The following is a 22,185-nucleotide window of genomic DNA, read 5'->3' as shown; positions in this document are numbered from 1 at the left end:
GCACCAAAGACCACTGGTTGACATAATGAAAGCCAGACAAAAAGGTGACATAGTGAATAATTTTATTTATATGAAATGTCCAAAACTGGGAAATCTATAAACATGGAGAGTAGATTAATGGTAGCCTATAGCTAGTGAGATGGGAGAATGGTGGGGTGAGACATAAGGGGCACAGGGTTTCCTTTTGAGGTGATGAAATGTTCGAAAATTGATTGCAGTGATGACTGCCTTCATCTGTGCATATACCAAAAATCATCAAATTGTGTACTGTAAATGGGTGGATTATATGGTATGAGAATTATATCTCAATAAATGTTCAAAGCCCTAACCGGTTTGGCTCAGTGGATAGAGCGTCAGCCTGTGGACTCAAGGGTCCCAGGTTCGATTCCGGTCAAGGGCATGTTCCTTGGTTGCGGGAACATCCCCAGTAGGGAGTGTGCAGGAGGCAGCTGATCGATGTTTCTCTCTCGTCGATGTTTCTAACTCTCTATTCCTCTCCCTTCCTCTCTGTAAAAAAACCAATAAAATAAATTTAAAAAAATAAAAATCATCATTCTCCCCTTTAAAAAAATAAAATAAATGTTAAAAGAAAAAAAACCTTTACCGTAACAAAAGGGAAGAAATGCAGAAAAATTTCAGAACTGGCAAACAGCTATGGACTTCCTCTTCAAATTTTGTTCTTTATCCATTACCTTCTATTCTAGAGCTATCAGATACCCTCATTAAATGCTTCTCTCTCCCACCCTAGCCAATTCTTCTCAGAGGTTAGTGTCGATCCGCAGACTGAGGGGTCTAGGGTTCCATTCCAGTCAAGGGCATGTACCTTGGTTGTAGGCTCGATCCTGGCCCTGGTCAGGGCACATGCAGGAGGCAACCAATCGATGTGTCTCTCTCACATAGATGTTTCTCTCTGTCTTTCCCGCTCCCTTCCACTTTCTCAAAAAAAAAAAAATCAATGGCAAAAATAGCCTTAGGTGAAGATTAACAAAAAGCAGCTTCTCTCTCCCTTAATAAGGGTCTGCTCCTTGCCATCAGAGATAGAGCATAGCTGGAGGTAAGGAGGGTAAGAGTAGTAGAAAGCCAAGCTGATTGGATAATCGACAAAAATTGGGAATACTTAATCGGCAAATCCAAAGGGTTTTCTGTGCAATTACTCCCAATACTGATCCCACCAATATCTTACATTACAAGAACAGTATCTAGCTTCACAGAGCCTCTTCCTATGGCATTAGGGAAAAAACTCAAAATTCATCATCCTAAGTCTGAAACACTTTTCCTCAAAACAATCTTAAAAAAGAAAAAGAAATATTTAACTCACAAATCCAAATGTGTTCATCAAGTGTAGCCCTATTACCTGTGAGTTTATTAAACAAGTATAGTTTTACCTACAGCTGAGATATCACTATGAACTCACTTTCAAGTCACTTATAAATAATGCTAAATAGGGCCATTTCAGGTAGCAAAACTGAAAATAGCACTATTTACAATTCTGTCCAGAAAAGAAAAATTGCTTTATTACTATTATTTTCTTTTTCCTGTCTTAAAAGTCATCCTCAGTCATTACATAATGTACCTCTACCTTCCTCCTCCAACCTGTCATTGACTGGAATTTTATCAAATCTAAATAACTTATATTCATTTGTTTTCCTATGACCATATTATTTATCACTAGAGGCCCAGTACATGAAATTCGTGCACTCGGGGATCCCGCAGGGAGTGGGCCTAAGCCGTCAGTCAGACATCCTTAGTGCTGCTACGAAAGCAGGAAAGGCTCCCGCCATCATCAGCCATGAGCCCGGCTTCTTGGGGCCCCGCCCCCCACCAGTCGCCCCAACTGGCGGGGCGATTGGGGCCCCAGAAGCTGGGCTCACAGCTTCTGGCTGAGTGGCACTCACCCTGTGGGAGCACATTAACCACCAGTGGGCAGCTCCTGCATTGAGCGTCTGCCCCCTGGTGGTCAGTGAGCATCATAGCGACTGGTCGTTCCACAGTTCAGTCAATTTGCATATTAGCCTTTTATTATATAGGAGGATTTCAAAAATTACAGCCCTGGCCAGGTGGCTCAGTAGGTTGAACATCATCCCATGCACCGAGAGGTCACCGGTTCAATTCCCAATCAGGACACATGTCCTGGTTGCGGGTTCAATCCCAAGTAGGGGGTATATGGGAGCCAGCAGATGGATGTTTCTCTCTCTTTCCCTCTCCCTTCCTCTCTCTCTCTCACATCAATAAAAACATATTTTTTAAAAATTACACTTAAAATTAAGCAGTTTCCCTTTAATTCTATTCTCCCAACCCATATGTTAAGTGTTCAATAACCTATTTCTTTACTAAAGATTCCACTTACTCTAAGGATGCACTGAACCTACCAAACAACTAACTAGACCAGTGGTCGGCAAACTGCGGCTCACGAGCCACATGTGGCTCTTTGGCCCCTTGAGTGTGGCTCTTCCACAAAATACCACGTGCGGGTGCACATGTACAGTGCGATTGAAACTTCGTGGCCCATGCGCAGAAGTCGGTATTTTGTGGAAGAGCCACGCTCAAGGGGCCAAAGAGCCACATGTGGCTCGTGAGCCGCAGTTTGCCGACCACTAAACTAGAAGCTTCAAAGGAAATTTGGAAGGCTGGATTCAGAACAGTAGTATGGCACATAATGAAAGTGACCAACCCTAAATTCTAAACTCCAAATCCCAGTTCAGCAGCAAAGATCAACCACAAAAGAAAAATGAAGTTGGAATTAATCATAAAAGGATTAAACCATATAAAAAATACTTACATATCGATGGAACTGTGTGAAGGACTGAATCATGTAGAATCGATGCATGTATACTATAGCAGTGTTGATAGTCAATTGTGAGCTTTAAATATTCAAGTTAAGGCCCCAAACCAGGCAGGCAGTACAATTCCCAAAAGTACAATCTTTCTATTCTCCAAAATGACCACACAAGCTGAGTACAGCAGATATTCCCAAATGAAAATATTTACCTCTCCATCAAATTATTAACTACCAATTGACACTTAGCACACCTTAAACATAACAGTTATTCACTACAAATTTACTGAATAAACAAGCAAGCTTCTTAGCATGTGTGAATCAAGAAGGGACATAAACAAAATTACACAAGTCCTAAACCCATCACTTGCCTACTGAAAATCCTGCAATGGTGATTCATTAGCTCAGGACCTGTCCTCACATGATTTACAACACCCTCCCTGACCTGGCCTTAGAGATATGGCTTAACTTTTAAATTTTAGCAATTTTTTCAGTTCTACTTCTCTCTGGCAACCAAGCCTCCTCATAAGGTGATCCCTGGGACCAAAAATACTGTGGAATGATTTTATATTCAATCACTGACAAAATGTTAAATACCTTATTTCTAAAGACCTCAGAAGACAATGTGGGGTATACAGAATGAGGCCGTCTCATATTGTCAACAACCTTAATAACAACACACATATAAAAAGGAAAGGGCTAGGATGCAACGAAACAGAATTTCAAACAAAATGTTTAACTCAGTACACTGACTGGGTGCTTAAAAACACAATGGATATTGGCAAGAAAGAGAACACCTCTTTTGAAGTGAGCACTTAAAACATAAACGTTCAGCAACACATTTAAGTGGAAGGTGCACGCAAGGACAGTTTTTCACTTTCAGAATGAAAAGAACTTTAAAACTATTTTAGCCTTTTCTGCTACAAAATGAGTATATTTTCTGACCAAATGCTAGAATTGACCTGTTCTTTTCGGGCCCATCTGTGCACGAGGCCCCACCGATGGACCAGGTGGCCATAGCAAGGGTGCACCCTGGTAGCTAGCACCTGCATTTGCACCCTGGTAGCAGGGGTGGTGCTGACCCAGTGCATGTTCACCTTCAAGAGGAAGACACGGCAGATGACCAAGATCATCAAGATGCCTATATCCAAGCCCTGCATCTCTGGATATTGCTTACCACCTATGCTATTATTCTAGACAAATTCAAGGACAGAAAAACTCAAGAATGCCCTAAGATTGGGTAACCAAGAAATTACTAAGATTCTGCTACACATGTGAAAATGATGCCAGAATTCCTGAAAAGTTCAGTTCACATGGAGACTCCTACAAGAGTAGAAGAAATTATGTAGCCTTATCAAAGGAGGAGCTGTCAATTTTCAGATTAACAGACTTTGAATTGACACTAAGTTTTCTTACATAGGAGAAAGATGTTCAATATGTCATAATGTCATTGACAACTGCTAGCTGGTTTCAGATGAATGTCGAAGTTACTGCAACTAAAGAGAAAATATTATGCTATTGAAATTGATCCTGTTCTGCCCAGCCTTCTTGTCTCAGTGGCTGAGCGTTGACCTATGAACCAGGAAGTCAAGGCTCGATTCCCAGTCAAGGCACATGCCAGGGTTTGCAGGCTCAATCTCCAGTGTGGGGCGTGCAGGAGGCATTCAATCAATGATTCTCTCTCATCATTGATGTTTCTCTCTCTCTCTCCCTCTCTCTTCCTCTCTGAAATCAATAAAAATATATTTTTTAAAAAAAGAAAGAAAAATTGAGCCTGTTCTTACCATAGAAGAGTAGTACTCTTATGTTATAGAATGGTAAACTAAATGACATGGTTTGTGGAATAGGTTTCATCAAAACCTAAAGAAACTGACAGAATCTGACGTTTGCTCAAGGAACATGAAAATTTCTCTGATAAGCTCCAACATAGTATACCTGTGTTCATATTTTTGGCTGGTATCAGTATGTACTAGAGATTATCCATCAAGTTGGTGTTTATTATCCAAATGTGATAGTGTCCAACTTCATGGATTTTGATGACAATGGGGTACTCAAAGGATTTAAAGGAGAATCAATTCATGTATTTAACAAACATGATGATGTCTTAAAGAATTCAGAATATTTCAATCAATTAAAAGACAATAGCAATATAATTTGTGTGAGAGACTCCCAGGGACACTTAAGGCAGATACGTAGCCAATGTTGAATACATTCTGAAAAATCGGTATCTAAGTGAACGAGGGGATGCACTTTTAGAAAAGCACATGGACTCTAATGATATTGTTCTAATAAAAGACAAATCATTGGAGGGGGCCAACTCTAACTTACAAAAAGATTCTGTAAATAAGCATTCTTCAAGAAGAACTCTTTCCTCAGGATGAAATTGATGCAAGAACTGTGCATTTGTTCACCTTGATGAAAGACTTTTATTTATAATATATTCTTGCTTTGCAAGTTTTTCTCTACATTACTGAATTATTTTCAAACATGTGGAGTCCATCAACTGGAAGCTCCTTTTTCTCACCTCTCTCTACACACTCCTCACCATATTTTTTAACATTTAAAAAAAAATCTTCCTTTTTGTCTGACATCTTAGCAGCCTTGTAGCAGCTGCTCTTTAAGTTTTGCTATGCCACCCAAGGTCAACAATAAAGATACTGGAAAGTCAGCCAAGAAAGACAAAGACCCAATGAACAAATCTGGGGGCAAGGCCAAAATTAGACGTGGTCCAAAGGCAAAGTTCAGGACAAGTTCAATAACCTAGTCTAGTCTGACAAAGCAACATTATAACAAACTGTAACAAAGTTCCCAACTATAATAAGCTTATAAGCCCAACTGTTTCCCTTGAGAGACTGAAGATCCACAGTTCCCTGGCCAGGGCAGCCTTTCAGGAGCTCCTTAGTAAAGGACTTATTAAACTAGTTTCAAAGCACAGAGCTCAAGTAATTTACACCAGAAACACCAAAGGTGGGGATGCCTCAGCTGTTGAAGATGCATGAACAACAGGTCCCACCAGCTGCGTATTTTGAAAAATAAACTATTAAATCAGGGAGAGGGGATATCTTAAAGTTAAAATTTGAAAAATAACTCTCTATTTCCAAAGAGCATTTTGTAGTTAATGTTATCATGATGTTTTTGAGGAGTCTCTTTACACTGGGAGTTTGTAGAAGTTTAGAAAGTTTTATGAAATGGTGAAATAATGTGTATGATTTTTAAGTATAGCCATTTTTGAAATTTGTGTGAATTATGCTGATGGTATCTCCATCTACTAAAATTGTGTTATTTTGGTTAATCTGTTTCAGGAAAATTGATAATTACCAAAAAATACTGGTACTTGATGTTTGAAAAGACTGTTGGTATCCACGTCACTAATCATGATTAAATGTTTTCTATCGAAGTTCTGATAATAAATACGAAATGAAAAGCCAAAAAATGCTTGGAGGAAAAAAATCACTATATTACCTCATCTTTGAAATATGAGAAAAACAAATACACATCAGCACTGAGTATCTTAAAACCCCAACTTTTTTTTTAATCTCTAGAGAATTTTTGTAAGAATTTATTTGAGCCAAACAGGATATGCCGGAAAGTAAGGTCTCAACATGACTCAGAAAAATGCTTTCAAAAACCCAATATTTTTCAATGTTTTTTTAAACCGTTAGATCATTAGGTCTACATCCCTACAAATCTTAACTGGCATCCCCCCTTCCTCTGAAATTCTATGAAACTCTAACAGTAGCTACTATTTGAACTTGAGTGTCAAGTATTGTGTAGGCCACTGAAATTAAATGCAAGAATTATCACCCCATTTTACAGAGAACACCAAGAATTTGACAGCTTTCTTAGAGAGATAAGTGGGAAGAAGAAACTTTGAACCAAAGCTGGGCATTAATTCTAGGCCACCCTTTATAAGACCCTCAGGTCACGAATTTCTCAAAATTCTCTATACACACTAAATTCAAGACGCAGTCATCAACGCTAAAACCTCCACCAGAGCCTAGGCCCTAGGGCATAGCAGAAAAGCATAATCTCAAAGTCACCAGAACAGGCGATCAGAACACACCGAAAATGGCCTAAGAACGGCCGGTTAAAACATAAAGCCGGGGAGCACACGAATTCCCGGCAAGGTTGGTGGCACCGGTGAGCGAGCGGGAAATTAATTCCGCCTCGCCTCCCTCGCGCGAACACTGAACTTTCAGCCTGCCCCACCGCAGTCTCTCCCACCCGACATCAGCCCCTGCCCACCCTCTCCCCACTTCCGTCCCTTAGAGAGCCTGGGGCCTGGACGCGAGAGCCAGGCGGGACTGATTCCAAGGCCGAAGGCCTAGGCCGCAAGGATACACATAAAGACGTTGCCCCATGTCCTGGAGCAGATTGGCCGCCTGCTGACGATAAGAAAGTTCTTTATCTGGGTCCAGCCCAAAGCGACGGGATGGGCTATTTTCCAGCTGTTCTCGAGTAAAATACCACCGTTTGTTGTTCTTTCTCTCTTCCTCCATAGTGCTCCAACCAGAAGGCAGCGGCGAAGGCTGCAAGCGCTTCCCAGCGTCACTTAAGCGGCGACACACATCCGCTGTGCGGAGGCAACTGCGCCGTGACGAACTTCCGCTAAGGATGGCCGGATAGGTTGTGACACGCTTCCGCCGAGGAGAATAGTTGAAGGGTCTACTTCCTTAACGGATCACGCGACAGCCAGTAACCAAGTAAACAGCCAATAGGCGAGCAGGAAAGACCTCGGGGTGGGGACGCGAGTGCCCGTCATGTGACTCTTGGAGGGAGGGTGAGATTAAAAGTTTTCGTTCAAAACCACGTCCCCTCTCGCGAGAAGTAGGCTGAGCATTCGCGCCCTGCGCGAGAGGGTGAGGCAATGTTTGTGGCGGGATTAGGCGCCCGCCCACGCGCCGCTCCGCGGCTTCTGGGAGAATTTCGTTTGTGGCGGAGGTGGCGATATAAAATGGGGCAGATGGAGAACTTGACAGAGAAAATAGGTGAGACTGACAAAAACTAAAAAAGTGATCATAGTGGCCCTATCATATATCGTAACGTGAAGCAACTGGAAGCTCTCACATTATTGATGACAATGTAAATTACGCATTTGGGACGCTAAAGCCTTGAATGCATTCTTAGCTTCTCCACAGTGATCCAACTTAAAGGAATAAAACGAATAAAGTCGCTTTCCTTGATTCAACTCCTGTCACTCAACTTATTGGCTGTCATGCAGCACGCAGAACTAGTTTTCACTCAATTACAATAATACTTTGAGTTTTGTTTATTTCTAGATATGGCTGTTCCAATGCAGTAAGTTTAGTTTAGTTTAGGTCATTCTCAGTTATTTCCTTCCATTCCAGGCCCTATCTGCCATATACTGCCTGCAGTAAGCCTTAGCTCTGTTTTACTCCAGAAAAATTGAGATTCAGAAAGATGTAAATTACATCAGGTTATATAACATTCAAAAAAATAATTATTTCAAACTTCCATCATCATAGACTTTTTTCTTTTAATAGAATAAGCACTTTTCCAGTTATGTAGTCATGTATGTTGTTTTTTAAAAGTCAAATTTATTTCTCCCAGATCCCTCTTTCCTATTTCTCTGACCTGTGTTTGGTTCTCCACTTAATCTCTTGGATCAGCGATTTTCAACTGATGTGCTGCAAGAATCTTTAAAACATGCAATACAGGCACTGGCCTCTTTTCCCTTTCAGTGGTTCTCAACCTTCTGGCCCTTTAAATACAGTTCCTCATGTTGTGACCCAACCATAAAATTATTTTCGTTGCTACTTCGTAACTGTAATGTTGCTACTGTTATGAATCGTAATGTAAATATCTGATATGCAGGATGGTCTTAGGCGACCCCTGTGAAAGGGTCGTTGGACCGCCAAAGGGGTCGCAACCCACAGGTTGAGAACCTCTGCTTTAGATTGTCAAATAAGAGAATCACAACAGCCAACACAACAATAGCCGTCTGGTATGAATGAATCAATTATACCTTTTTTGTTAGATTGGCCAAAAATATATAAATATTTTCTGGTGTGCTACAGAATTTTAGTAATTAGTTTGTGTGCCATGAGGTGAAAAGTTGAAAATCGCTGTGTTAGATTGGTGACTCCATTTTGAATTTGCTATCCTGGTTGAGTATGCTAGTCTTCCAAGAGAAGTTCTGGTATCTGTAAGGCTTCAGGCAATGCACCTGCTAACCAATGGCTTGCTACCCTGCCATACAGAAGAGGAGGACCGTGTAAATCAGAGAAAAGAAATATTCCTTGGCTGAAGATTAAATTACTTGAAAGTAGGCAGCAGATAACATAATTGATAAAGGTGACTTTTTGTGTCAGGCCAGAATCCAAATCCCAGCTATTCAATTTTTTTAAAAAAACATCTTAACCGTGTTTTAGATTTATTGATTTTAGAGAGAGAGAGGACGGGAAAGAGTGAAAGAGAAACATTAGTGTATGTGCCCTGACCGGGGATTGAACCCGCAACATTGATATATTTGGATGATGCTCTAACCAACTGAGCTACCTGGCCAGAAAATCATTTTTAAGTGTACATGTCAGTAGTGTCAACTATGTTCACATTATTATGTAACTGGTCTCTACAACTTCTTCATTTTGCAAAACTGAAATTCTGTACCCATTGAACAAGTCCTCATTTCCCCCTCTGCCTAGCCCCATTCTACTTGCTGTTCCTATGAGTTTAACTACTTTAGATACATCATAGACATGAAATCATACAGTATTTGTCTGTCTGTGACTAGCTTATAGCATTATACTAAGTCTTAGTATAATGACCTCAAAATTCCAAGCTACTCTTTTAACCAGCTGTGTGATCTTAAATGTCATCTCTGCATACTGTCAGAACACCTGACACATAGTAGGTATTCGATACATGTTTATGGTCAAAATAATGTTAACCCTCTGGTACGTTGCCCTTAAAGAACAACTGACAAATCTTAAGCCAGAGGAATTTTTTGTTGTTGAATAGGACCCCTTTTTCTGTAAATCATACCTATAAGGCTACTCTTCTTACTCACTAGACTAATCTTGTACAGGATTATACCATATTTCATGGTTTAATCTTATTTTGCTGTGCTTAGGAATGTCATATTTCAGTTGTGTCAAATATTACCATTTACTACAGATAAAACAATTTCTCCCAACATTCTTATAGTCTCCAAATTAAAATATGAAAAGATGGTGTTCTCTTCCAAACTATCCCTAACTCCACATTCAGTAATGTCATGATAGCTTGAAATTGGCCAAGGTGTGTATGTGCTGATAAATTATTAACAGCCAGCTACCCAGAAAAGTAATTGTAAGTATATGTATACGTACATAAAGTTTATTGTAAAAATTACTGATATAAAGGATGGGTAGCACACAATTTATAAAAAATAAAGTATGCAATCTTATTTATAGCCAACTGGTTCTCACAGAATGCTTTCAGTGAGTTTTACCAAACTCTTTGAATCAAGAACCAACCTATGATTGCATTTGACAAATGAGTATAGCTTTGACTATTGGTTGACATTTTCATTTGCATTATTCAATAAGATGAAAGTGAAACAATGAGACTTATGTTGGAACTTATTTATCAGTGACTTGAGCAATGTCTTTGCTGAATTGGATAATAGTTTTGAATACTGGAAGAATATTTCAATTTTTGTGCTATTTATAATGTAATGGCCCCAAACATGATACACTTTTAAACTTAATCTACATAATTAAAGTTTTCTCTACACTTTCTTAACTCTAGTCAGTCAATAAAACAATAAATTAAGTCTTTGTCTGTAGCATTTGCCAATTTCTGTAGTGTTACCTCCCACCATGGCCAATTTCAAGCTACCAATGTGACATCACTGATCATGAAATTGGAAAGAGATGAACACACAATCACATAGTATACTCACCATGCAGGGAAAATAGACAGGGACTTCTGGTTTCCAGTCTGATGTGTAAAGAGCTTGGAAATCATCACTCCTCACAACCAAACAAAAAGGCTGAACTGAAAATCAATAATTCTTCTTAAATGCCGGAAGCCAGTCCATCCTTGCTGCTTGACACAGTCACTGCAGGGAAGAAACATCTGCACAGCATACGTTTCAAGGGACCTGGCATATATGGCATACTGTTTTTAATATGTTTGCTCCCCTTCTTGGCGCTATGTGTTTTAACCAAGGTCACCTCTCCAAGAAAGGTTGTTTCCCCAGGTAGGGATTTTTCCCTGAAGTTAGGGAGGGAATAAAACCCCTTAACTAAGTGCCAGGCTGGTAGTTAATCACTTTAACTACGAACAATCACGCTTAAGCTACATAATCTTTACTCCCTGGAATGGAGATAAGAAACACCCTAACCTTTGGAATAGAAATTGATAGGATTAAAATCAACTGGTATACTGGAGAGCATTATGCTAAGTGAAATAAGCCAGTCAGAGAAAGATAAATACCACATGATCTCACTCATTTGTGGAATATAGAGAACAACAGAGACTGATGAACAGGGACAGATCCAAAGACAGAGAAACAGCAATCAGACTATTAATCCCCAGAGGGAAAGGGGGGGTAAGGAGAAAAGATCAACCAAAGGACTTGTATGCATCATATAAGCCAAACCAATGGACATGGACAACAGGGGGATGAGAGCATGAGTGGAGCGGGGGAGGATGGGGGTTAATAGGGGGGAATGAGGACACATTTGTAATTCCTTAACTAATAAAGAATTTAAAGATTTAAAAAAAAACTGGTATAAATACAGATGTAACAAGACAATAAAAAACAGAACCTGGCTGAAGAACCTAGCAAGAGAACATGGCAAGAGAACCTAGACAGAACTTGGCTGGAGAACCTGGCTAGAACCTGGCTAGAGAACCTGGCTAGGCTGGTGATCAACTGAACGCTGTCTCTGTGTCATTCCTTCTTCGCCGACTCCGCCAACATCTTTGGGAACCCCTGGACCTGCTGGGGCAGGACCCCAAAACTTAAATGCATCAAAGAATTAAGGTAACAGGACAACCTCTACCACAAAAAGTGGAGAGACGGGCAGAATCAGCAGGCAGAACAGAGAATCATGGCTCACTGGGAGCAAAAAATACTATTGGAACCAGCAACTGGTAGGAATTGACCAATTGCTGATAAGTGAAATTGGACTACATTGAAAGATTTAAAAAAGCTCCTGGGGCTTTGCCTTAAGGAATCCCTCACATTTTTGTGCATTTTACCTCCAGGAACCCCATATGTCTTACTATGAAGATTGGAAAATATTATCCTCATCCTTCTGGCAAGGAAAGGGAAAGTAACCATTTTGAAATACAGAGCTTTTGTTTTGTTTTTTTAATTTATTGATTTTAGGAAGGGAGAGAGAAAGAGAAGCATCAATTTGTTGTTCATTGGTTGATTTTTTTCTCCCCATTGGTTGATTCTTGTATGTGCCCTGATCAGGGATTGAACCCGCAACCTTGCATATTGGGATGACACTCTAACCAACTGAACTACCCCACCGGGGCCAGAGCATTAATTTCTTGACAAAGACCTATCCTCAAGGAAAACTACTTAAGAGCCTAACCCAGGGGTGGGTAACCCCTAACACGCGTGCCAAACATGGCACGCCAGTAACTTTTGCTGGCACCTGAAACCCTCTCTTATAATCGTCCATTTACAATTTTTTTCTTAATATCGACTTTTTTATTTTTCAGATAAATTCAGTGTAGGTGCATCTTAGATAAATAAATAATTTTACATAACAAGTTACCTTAAAGACCATAGACATAGATTGACGAGAGAGGGAAAGAACAATTTCAATAGTGTCGAAAACGAACTATTGAGGACTTGGAATGCCATTCCAGAAATTTTTTTCTGTTTAAAAAACTTTGCAACAGCATTACTCTCCATGTTTTCATCCACATACGCTTGTGAATCTTTGTTCTCAGTGAATTTTGTTACTTGTGAATCTTTGTTCTCAGTGATGAATTTTGTTAAGTCTCGTAATAGGAGTAGCCTGACGGATGAAAGTAGTAGCTCGTGCATATTTCTGAAGGTCACGAAATATAAACCTGATGTAAAATCTCTGTCATCAGTGATGCAGCAGCAAAAGTCCCACTGATAATATCAAACGGAGTCATAAAGTTTTCTGTCGGACTATCAGTGTACATGTATACATTAAAAAATAAATGTATTTTTCATCATCATATACTGTGTTTTTGTCGCTCGAATGAATTTTATTATTTCTCAAGGTTCTTCACATACGTACACCTTAAGAGATATCAAGTAGGCGTAACATGTTCTCAAAAAATTAGGGTTGGCACGCAGAAGAATTTTGAGTCAGAGATTTTGCTGGTTTTGGCACGCACTCACAAAAAGGTTGCCCACCCCTGGCCTAACCAATGTGGGAGAAGGAAAACAACCAACTCCAGCCTCCTCTAGCTTGTTTCATCTAAGGGAAGAAAAAACAAGAAGCATTTGTGAAGGTCACAATCCAGGAACACAAACTCACTGAAAGACTGAGGCCTAATAGGATTGGAGAACACTTCTCTCCCACCCCACCATTTTACCAACACATCAGTAGGGATCCTCTGTAATAACAGGGCATTACAACTTGGAAGAACTACAAGCTCAGACTATTTAAGAAGGAGTCTCTAGGGCAGGGGTGGACAAGCTTTTTGACTCGAGGGCCACAATGGGTTCTTAAACTGGACCGGAGGGCCGGAACAAAAGCATGGATGGAGTGTTTGTGTGAACTAATATAAATTCAAAGTAAACATCATTACATAAAAGGGTACGGTCTTTTTTTTTTTTAGTTTTATTCATTTCAAACTGGCCGGGCCGTAGTTTGCCCACGGCTGCTCTAGGGAAACCCAAAGACAATTTAGCCTCTGGCACCTATTGCTATAGCACACAGAAAACAACCTAATTCCCAGCCAGATAAACATAAAATCTCAGTCCCTTTTACCCAGTATATTATGCCTTTCTACAAAAAAATTACAAGGCATGCTAAAAGACAAAAAAAAAAAAAAATACAGTCTAAAGAGGCAAGACAAGCATCAGAACCAAACTCATGTGGCAGAAATTTTGGAATTATCAAACCAGGAATTTAAAATAACCAGGATTAATATGTTAAGGGCTCTAAAGGGAAAAGTGCACATGTACTTTTCAGGAGAAAAGAACAGATGAGTAATGTAAGCAAAAAGGTGAAAACTTAAGAATCAAAAGAAAGTGCTAGAAATCAAAAGCACTAACAGAAATGAAGAATGCCGTTGATGGACTTAGTAGATTGATCACAATCAAGGAAAGAATCATCAGTGAATTTGAAGATATGCTGATAGAAACTTCCCAAGCTGAAAAACAAACAGGAAAAAGGAATAAAAATTTAAAGAAAAACAGAAGAGAATATCCAGATACAATAGCTGTAAATAACCTCATGAACAAGAGTAATAATAAAACGTAGTAAGAGAAGTGTTTTTAGTATTTACTACTTTTATATTTTTAATGTAATTTATTCTATTGTAATTTTTAGAATAATGGTTGTTTAAAAAACAGCTCAAAAAATTCCTTGCCTGGCCAGTGTGGCTCAGTGCTTGAGCGTCACAGCCTATGAACCAAGAGGTCACAGTTTGATTCCTGGTCGGGGCACATACCTGCATTGTGGGCTCCATCCCCAGTGGGGAACACGCAGGAGGCAGCTGATCAATGATTCTCTCGCATACTTGATGTTTCTATTTCTCTCTCCCTCTCCTGTCCTCTCTCTGAAATCAATAAAAACATATTTTAAAAAATTCCTGAAAGTTTAGCAAGTGGTTCTCTAAAGTAAATATGAACTAGCACAGCACTGCTTGAAATGAAGGCTCATCTTCAGATTTAAATACTATTTGCTAAGTTTCCATTATATGCTGAACACTGTGCTGAGGAAATTTGCATACATTATTATCTCATTTAATTCTCATACCTCCATGAAATAGATACCATCTCCATTTTTTTTTTAAGTTAAAAAAACACCCAGGGATGATTATATTCAAAGTCAGGCACTTAGAATATAGTGAAACTAAGATTTGAGCCCAGGTCAGTGCTCTTTCTACTCATTGCCTTCTGAAGCTTACAGGATAATAAAACGGGGCAAATAAAAAGGTAACTGGCACTTGATTACTCCATTTTCCTGAAGTTACTTAGCCAACTCCCACTCCAGCTCCACTGTGAACCCATAAATCATGTGCCTCTTTAGACTAAAGGAATGTCAGTCATAATAATTCTTCAGAACATTACCATGGTTACCAGTTTGGTGCTCCAGCCTGGACATTCCAGAAGAGGTCAGGGAAGAGCTAAGATGGCCTTCTTCAACTTGTATCTACTGGGATATCAAAATTCCTTTCAGCACAAGAAAAGGGACACAACTGAAGAAACAAGTAAGGGGAATATAGAGTAGAGGGTTAGAAGGCCCACTTCTTAGCCATTTACTTTTCCTACCTTGGGTTAGAGATTTATCCCCCAACATTAAAAATTACACTAGTTAAAATAATGGAGTAGGCAGAGTATCCATTCAGGTTCCCACTTCTGTCATTTAATATCCTTATTAAGATACCCAATTTGTTCAACCAAATAAATGTATTCATTTGCTCATTTAGCCAACATTTAAGCACCAACTTTGTGCCAGGCTTTATCTTGGTGACGGGTTACAAAGATAGATAGAATAAGGTCTCTGCATAAAGTGGCTGACTAGCAAATGAAGATAAGTATGCAATCCAAAAATTTGCAATATTGTATGAGATTAAATTAAATATGGAATGCTATGTAGACCCAAAAGAGGAAGTATCTGATACGTTGGATTTGAAGTGAGAATAGGAGGATACTTTAGAGAAGACCTCATACACAAAATGCTTCCAGAAATGAGTGTTAAAGGATGGTTGGAGTTCAAGTAGACAAGAAGGGAATATAGCACAGACAAAGGAACAGAAACTTGAGAGAGAGCCAAATTAAGTGAGCACTCAAGTCCTTGGGTACAGATAAGTGGTGAAATAAACAGATGCTGGGGAGCAGGCCTTGAAAACTAGGCAGGGGCCAGATAATTAAGGATGATGTTAGTCATGCTAAGCATTTATATAAAATTGTTAATAGTATTGCAGATGTCTTCCGTTTATCCCCCTCCTCCCAGCCTCTACCCACCCACTCCCAAGTCTTCACCACCCTATTGCCCATGTCCACGGGCTATGCATATAAGCATGCTAAGCATTTTAATTTTAGAGGGAGACATGGAAGGATATCTAGTTGGCAGTGAGTACATATCAGATTTGTATTATATCCACAATGCCTAGCAGTGTCTCATACACAATAGAGATTTAATAAATACATATTTGTAGGGTGAACAAATGAATAAATAATATAGAATGACTAACCAAAACAAGTTAGGGTAGGCTTTGCAGGAGATGTGACGATTGATTAAGGTCTTAAAAGGTGACTTGTTTGAAAGCACAGAAATGGAGAAGGATTTTCTGAGCCAAATAGAGAGCACATGAAGGAAATTAAATATAGGCAGGTACCAAAGCAAAAGTGATGTTGAGGTGAGGGATGGGGGTTACTGGAAAAGTATAAAGCACAGAGTTAAGATTGTGAAGGATTGACCTTCATTGGGCACTCTCGGTTCTCTTTCTAATTCCATCATAGAAGCTCTGTTTTACATATCCAGCTTCCAGGTAAGACTTGTACAAAGGATCCCACTGATGGGCCCTAGGAATCCCTTAATAGCTCTACACCAGCCTTCCCCACTTGCCCCCAACCATTTGAGTCCCAACATTATTCCATGGGGCTACTGTTTTCTCCAAATAAGCTTTTCATCCTCTCTCAGATAAACACACTTGGCTTAACCCACAAATTTCCCCTGTTCCAGGCCAAGAGCAGGCCTCTCCTGCCTGCCCGTACTAGAGGGACTTCTCACCGTGAGATAATTAAGCTTCAAGCCTGGGATTTTCCTACCCAGTTAGTCTTGGTGGACAAGACTCGGTTCCAAAAAGGCCTGGGTCTCATTTCTGATGAATTACTTTGTAGGCTAGTCAGAAAGACTTCACTTTATAAAAACTGGAGTCCCCTGTGGGATGACAGGGAAGCATCCTGATATCATCTGCTTACCCATGTTTTTTCATTCCAATGGCAGACTATCAGAGACAGGAGGCTTGGCTAACCTGTTGGCCTAAAATGTAGAGGGAAGACTGGACATCAAATTTGCCTCCCCTCAGCCCCCACTTGGTTCCCTCACCCCCTTCAATTTTATACCCTCTGGTTATCTCTCAAGATTTGGACAGAGGAGGTCCATTTGCTAAATCTAATTAATCCCTAATTTTGTTGATTCAGGCATTTAATAATAATTATCTATTTAGCATGTACTGTGTTCCAGGCATTGTAGTGAGAACTCTATGTGCATGATTCCATGTAATCCTGTCAACATTCCTGTGAGGTAGATACTACTATTCCTTTTATCAATAAGGAAACAGGCTCAAAGAGGTTAACTTATTTACCCAAGGTCACAGTGATAGAGCCAGAATTTGATTCCAAATTGTCAAATACCTATGCCTGTGCTCATTTTAAAAAATATTTCTATTGATTTCAGAGAGGAAGGAGGAGGAATAGAGAGATAGAAACATCAGTGATAAGAAAATCATTGGTTGGCTGCCTCCTGCAGGTTCCTCCACTGGGGATTGAGCCCACAACCCAGGCATGTGCTCTGACCGAGAATCGAACCGTGATCTTCTGATTCATAGATCAACACTCAACCACTGAACCACACCGGCAGGCCCTGTGCTCATTTTTAAACATTTATGGAGACGACACAAGTCTTTTGCTGTGGGCAGACCACTGTACAAATGATTGATAGCCTTTCTATGAAAATCTATTAACCTCTAAACCCTGAAGTTCAAATGTCAGGTTGGCTTTACCTAGAGTTACTTATTCTCTGTTCCCCAACAGGTGGTTCCCAAGAATATTAAGAACCACCATTGCCGAAACCGGTTTGGCTCAGTGGATAGAGCGTCGGCCTGTGGACTGAAGGGTCCCGGGTTCGATTCCGGTCAAGGGCATGTACCTGGGTTGTGGGCACATCCCCAGTGGGAGGTGTGCAGGAGGCAGCTGATCGATGTTTCTCTCATCGATGTTTCTGACTCTCTATCTCCCTTCCTCTCTGTAAAAAATCAATAAAATATATTTAAAAAAAAAAAAAAAGAACCACCATTCACTGGAGCTGAATGGTAACTTTCAGCCAGAATTGTTGACTTGAGGACTTCTTTATGGAGTCAACACCTGTAACCTTCTCCTAGAGCCCCTGGGCAACTTCCCAAGAGAGTTACAACATTCTACAACCTCACAGTAGTGTTCTACAAGCCCAGAAAAAAGTAACTGGGTTAGTTCCTTCTGACATTTTTTTTTTAAAAAACACACATATGCATATCCACTACAGAATCATTATGTGGTCCATCTATTATATGCAGGTACCAAAACAATAATTTGATTTTGTTTTCTATACTTAAAACTCAAACTTTGCTTGAATTATTGGTGGAAATTCAATGCTAGGAGGTCAATCATATTTTATTTCTTCAAATAAAACTAGGCAGTTTCATTTCCAGGACAAGAATTTAGTGAAATCACTATTTGACAAGGCAACTAGTTACCATGGATCCCATTTTTCCAGGAGGCATCTTGAAGTCAATGTGGCCCATCAGACCCTGGAGTGTGGCTAATCAATACCCATAAACTCCTAACCACCAAGTAGGAATCCCTGGTATAAACCAGCCACTACACATCAAGCTAGCATGCTTGGATCAATTAAGTCCTATATAATAAAAGTTGAATGTAATTACAGTAGAATCTTATCAGACAAATAGTTGATTAGTTAATTTAAAGGAAGATTACATTGTAAATTGGGGATTCAAGAAAAGATACATTCCTTATATATTTTAGTTTCACTTAATATGTATAACTATAGATTCACCAATTTTTTTATACAGTGCAAATTCCTTTTCCTTGAAAATGTGTCTGTTCAGAGAAACATCGAACAGACAGTCAAACCTCAGAGGGAAGGCAGGGGAGGGGAGGAGGGGGTAGAGATCAACCAAAGGGCTTGTTTGCATGCATATAAGCATAACCAATGGACACAGACACAAGGGGGGTGGGGCAATGGGGGGAAAAGGAGACATATGTAATACCTTAATCAATAAAGAATTGAAAAAAAAGAATTTAAAATGGAGAGGAAAATCAATTTTAATATACAGAAGGAACCTATATTTGCCATTATAATTAATGGAAAACACAAGAACCATGATTTTTTTCTCTATAAGAGATTTACTTGTAATAACCTCATTTAATAAATTGTTCTCTTGGTTTAACAAAAACAATAAATTATTGGCCAAGAAGAAATGTTGAAGAAAAAAAAGCATTATATAACACATTAAAAATGAAAATTACAGAGATACACTAGCCAACTTCAATAATAATTGTCATTATTAGGGTTTTATGTATGATTAGTGGCTATGGAGATAGTATAATGGTAATGTGTAGCATAAAAAAATATTTGGAGACTAGAGGTCTGTTTGCAGTCAGGAACCAATTTACCCAGCACATTTATATGTAATACCTGATGCTTACTGCTGGTCAAGATTGGCCATATAGGGTGGTGGTTAACAAAATGACTTCAGGGTCAGCATGTTTGGGTTCCAATCCCAGTCTCATCTCTTGTGAGCTTATAATCTTGACAAGTTACTTAACTTCTCCATGTCTTTTTGTTTCTTTGTAAAATGAGATAATTAAAGTATCAACCTCATAATACTGTATTAGGTTTAATTGAGATAATGCAGTTAGCAGGTGTCTGGCTGTTTATAGGAGCTCAATAGATAAAAGATGAAAGGATGTCTGCTAACTAGAATGGAACATTTATATTTATAATAATAAAAAAGTAAGTGATTCTCTGTCTAAATGTTAAAAAAAGAAGAAGAAGAAAATGTGTCTGTTGATGATTTTTCCCCTTTAATGCATCATCTACAATTCCCATTTGGGTTTATTTAAAGTGGATTCAAAAGTGGAGCTGACCAAGTAGCTCCATTGGTTAGAATTGACCAGATATGCCAAGGTTGCGGGTTTGATCCCAGTCAGGTACATACAAGAAGCAACCAATGAATACACAAATAAGTGGCACAACAAATTGATGTTTCTCTCTCCCTTCCTCTGTCTAAAATAAAAATTTAGAAAATAATAAAAGAAAGTGGATTTGCAAAGCAAACTTATTTTTTAATGATTTTCTCAAATCTTTTAGTTGTCCCCCTCATGTCTAATCAACAGAAATATCTAAAAGTTATTTACTTTTTTCAAAGTATTAAATATGAAGAATAGTGCTAAAAAAGGCTTATAATGAAAAATAAGAGTTTCCTGCCCCAGCCTTCTCAGCTCCACTCTTCAGAGATAATCATTTTCAACTATTGTTTCTTTTGTTACTTACCTTTCTACTTCTAAAGAAAAAGTTTACATGCATGTATTGATTTATCCATTTGTGGTTATTATATGTTACCTTCCTATTTAAGACAGTTGAGAATTTAGCTTTCTTTTTTAAAATATATTTTTATTGATTTCAGAGAGGAAGGGAGAGGGAGAGAGAAAAACATTAATGATGAGAGAGAATCATTAACCTGCTGCCTCCTGCACACCCAAACTGAGGATCAAGCCCGAAACCCGATCGAGCCCACAACGCAGGCATGTGCCCTGACCCAGAATTGAACCATGATCTCCTGGTTCATAGGCTGACGCTCAACCACTAAGCCATACCAGCAGGGCGAGAATTTAGCTTTCTTATACCATACTCTGCTCTTCCCTTTCCCACCCTAGTTTGTCCAGTATAGTTATGTCAGTCTTAGGTTTGTGGTAGGCAACATTTTAAGAATGGCCTGCAATGAAACTCCCCTTGTATAATTCCCTTCCCTTTGAGTTTGGGTGGAATATCTGAGTTTGGATAACACGCTGATGATTGTTATTGCATATGGAGAAAGGGAGATTATCTGAGTGAGCCTAATTTAATCACACACACCCTTAAAAAGCAGAGTGTTTTTCCCCGCTAGCAGCAAAAGAGGAATTCAGAGATTGGAAGCATGAGTAGGATTTGGCACATCATTGCTGGCTTTGAAGATGGAGGGGGCCACATGCCAAGAAAAGTGGGTGGCATTTAGAAGCTGAGAGTAGCCTGGCTGACAGCTAGCAAGGCCTCAGTCCTATAACTCCAAAAACTGATTTCTGCCAACAATCTGAATGAGCCTGAAAATGGACTCTTCTTTAGAACCTCCATTTAAGACCCTACTCCAGCCAACACCTTGATTTCAGACTTGTGAGACTAAGCACAGAACCCAGTCAAGCCTGCCCAGACTTTCAACTTATAAAACTGTGAGATAATAAATGGATGTTGTTTTAAACCACTAATTTTGTGGTCATTTGTGATACAGCAATAGAACACTTAATACAAGTTTAATCAATAGTCTTTCGGTCTTACAAGTATGTAAAAATTGTTCATTACTAAGCCACATAATGTCAACTTTTTATTTATCCCTAGAATTAAGAATCATTACTATTTTTTCATTTGCTTGGTTCTCCATGTAACTGTTGTTACTTTTCCCCAAAAGAATATTTCAATGGATCTGTCAAATGCCCAGTGATACTTTTTCCAGTCACTCAAAACACAACAGATAATCTATCAATTCTATTTTTTCCCAAACTGCCTCTCTCCCACTCCAGTCTAGATTGTTCACTCTTTAAGCCTGGTGCATAGCTCTTGTTCTGAAGCTTGCTTTTGCCTCTAAGGATTTATTCCCTGTTTCCTAGAACCCATGTTTTCTTTCTTGGTTTATTCCCTTTCTTTCCTGGTATATATCCTCAAATAGCTTTCTAAGAATGTGTAGGACAAGCATGTCAAACTCAAAGGCTAATATGGGCCAAATAAAGAAGGTTTAAGTTCATGTGGGCCACAAAAAAACCAAAAGCTTCAATTTTCATAGAAACGTAGGTTTATTTCGATAGAGACATGCTGAATACAAAGGCCTAAAATAAATGAGTAATCGTTAACATAAAATAGAACATTTTAATAAAAATATTTTTTCTTGAACATCAATTTACCAGACACTAGAATAACTGTACAAATTAATAAGCGTAATGCAAATAAACCTATTTTTCTTGTTCTCCGAAAGCAAAATATTTCCTGGTGCACACCACAAACAAGTTAGTACAAGACTAATGATGTGGCAATTGGCTGCTAAAATATTCGCTGCTAGTATTAGTGGAGAGAAATGGTGCACCTGTGTGTAAGGCGCGTGAGGGAAATGAATGCAACACGATTATAGTAATCAGTAATTAGCAAATGTAGTTTGTTATTAATAATTATGTATAACAGGATATTGTAAAAATTAACTTA

The 22,185-nt window shown here is 39.1% G+C and overlaps 2 protein-coding genes and 2 pseudogenes across 5 annotated transcripts in view; 2 read left to right on the top strand and 2 right to left on the bottom strand.

The window, feature by feature from the left end:
* Nucleotides 1–7,491, bottom strand: part of CCNT1 (cyclin T1) — a 52,095-nt gene extending 44,604 nt beyond the window's left edge. For 2 of the 4 annotated variants that reach the window (XR_314217.2, XM_014548603.1), the window contains exons 1-2: nt 7,118–7,374; nt 2,780–2,861 (exon numbers count right to left, since the gene is read on the bottom strand). Coding sequence is in view for 3 of the 4 variants with exons in the window: in XM_014548603.1 (XP_014404089.1) it covers nt 2,780–2,861; nt 7,118–7,275 (240 nt within the window). In the remaining variant the exon portion in view is untranslated. Of the gene's footprint in view, nt 1–2,779; nt 2,862–7,117 lie in introns of all 4 variants that reach the window. The other 2 variants (XM_005877363.2, XM_014548604.1) reach the window with 2 other exon arrangements.
* Nucleotides 3,778–6,981, top strand: LOC102249765 (annotated as a pseudogene).
* Nucleotides 7,492–13,078: 5,587 nt separating the features above from the next.
* ADCY6 (adenylate cyclase 6) overlaps nt 13,079–22,185 on the bottom strand; it is a 52,181-nt gene continuing 43,074 nt past the window's right edge. Inside the window, exons 21-23 of the transcript XR_001364230.1 lie at nt 15,024–15,108; nt 14,004–14,101; nt 13,079–13,200 (exon numbers count right to left, since the gene is read on the bottom strand). The gene's annotated coding sequence lies outside the window, so the exon portion shown is untranslated. The remainder of the gene's footprint in view (nt 13,201–14,003; nt 14,102–15,023; nt 15,109–22,185) is intronic.
* The window catches only part of LOC102239954, a 2,118-nt pseudogene continuing 808 nt past the window's right edge, over nt 20,876–22,185 (top strand).

The sequence above is a fragment of the Myotis brandtii genome, unplaced genomic scaffold (assembly GCF_000412655.1).
Source record: "Myotis brandtii unplaced genomic scaffold, ASM41265v1 scaffold517, whole genome shotgun sequence".
Classification (NCBI taxonomy): Eukaryota; Metazoa; Chordata; class Mammalia; order Chiroptera; family Vespertilionidae; genus Myotis; species Myotis brandtii.
The sequence above is the reverse complement of the archived record's forward strand: the minus strand, read 5'-3'. Positions and strand labels throughout refer to the sequence as shown.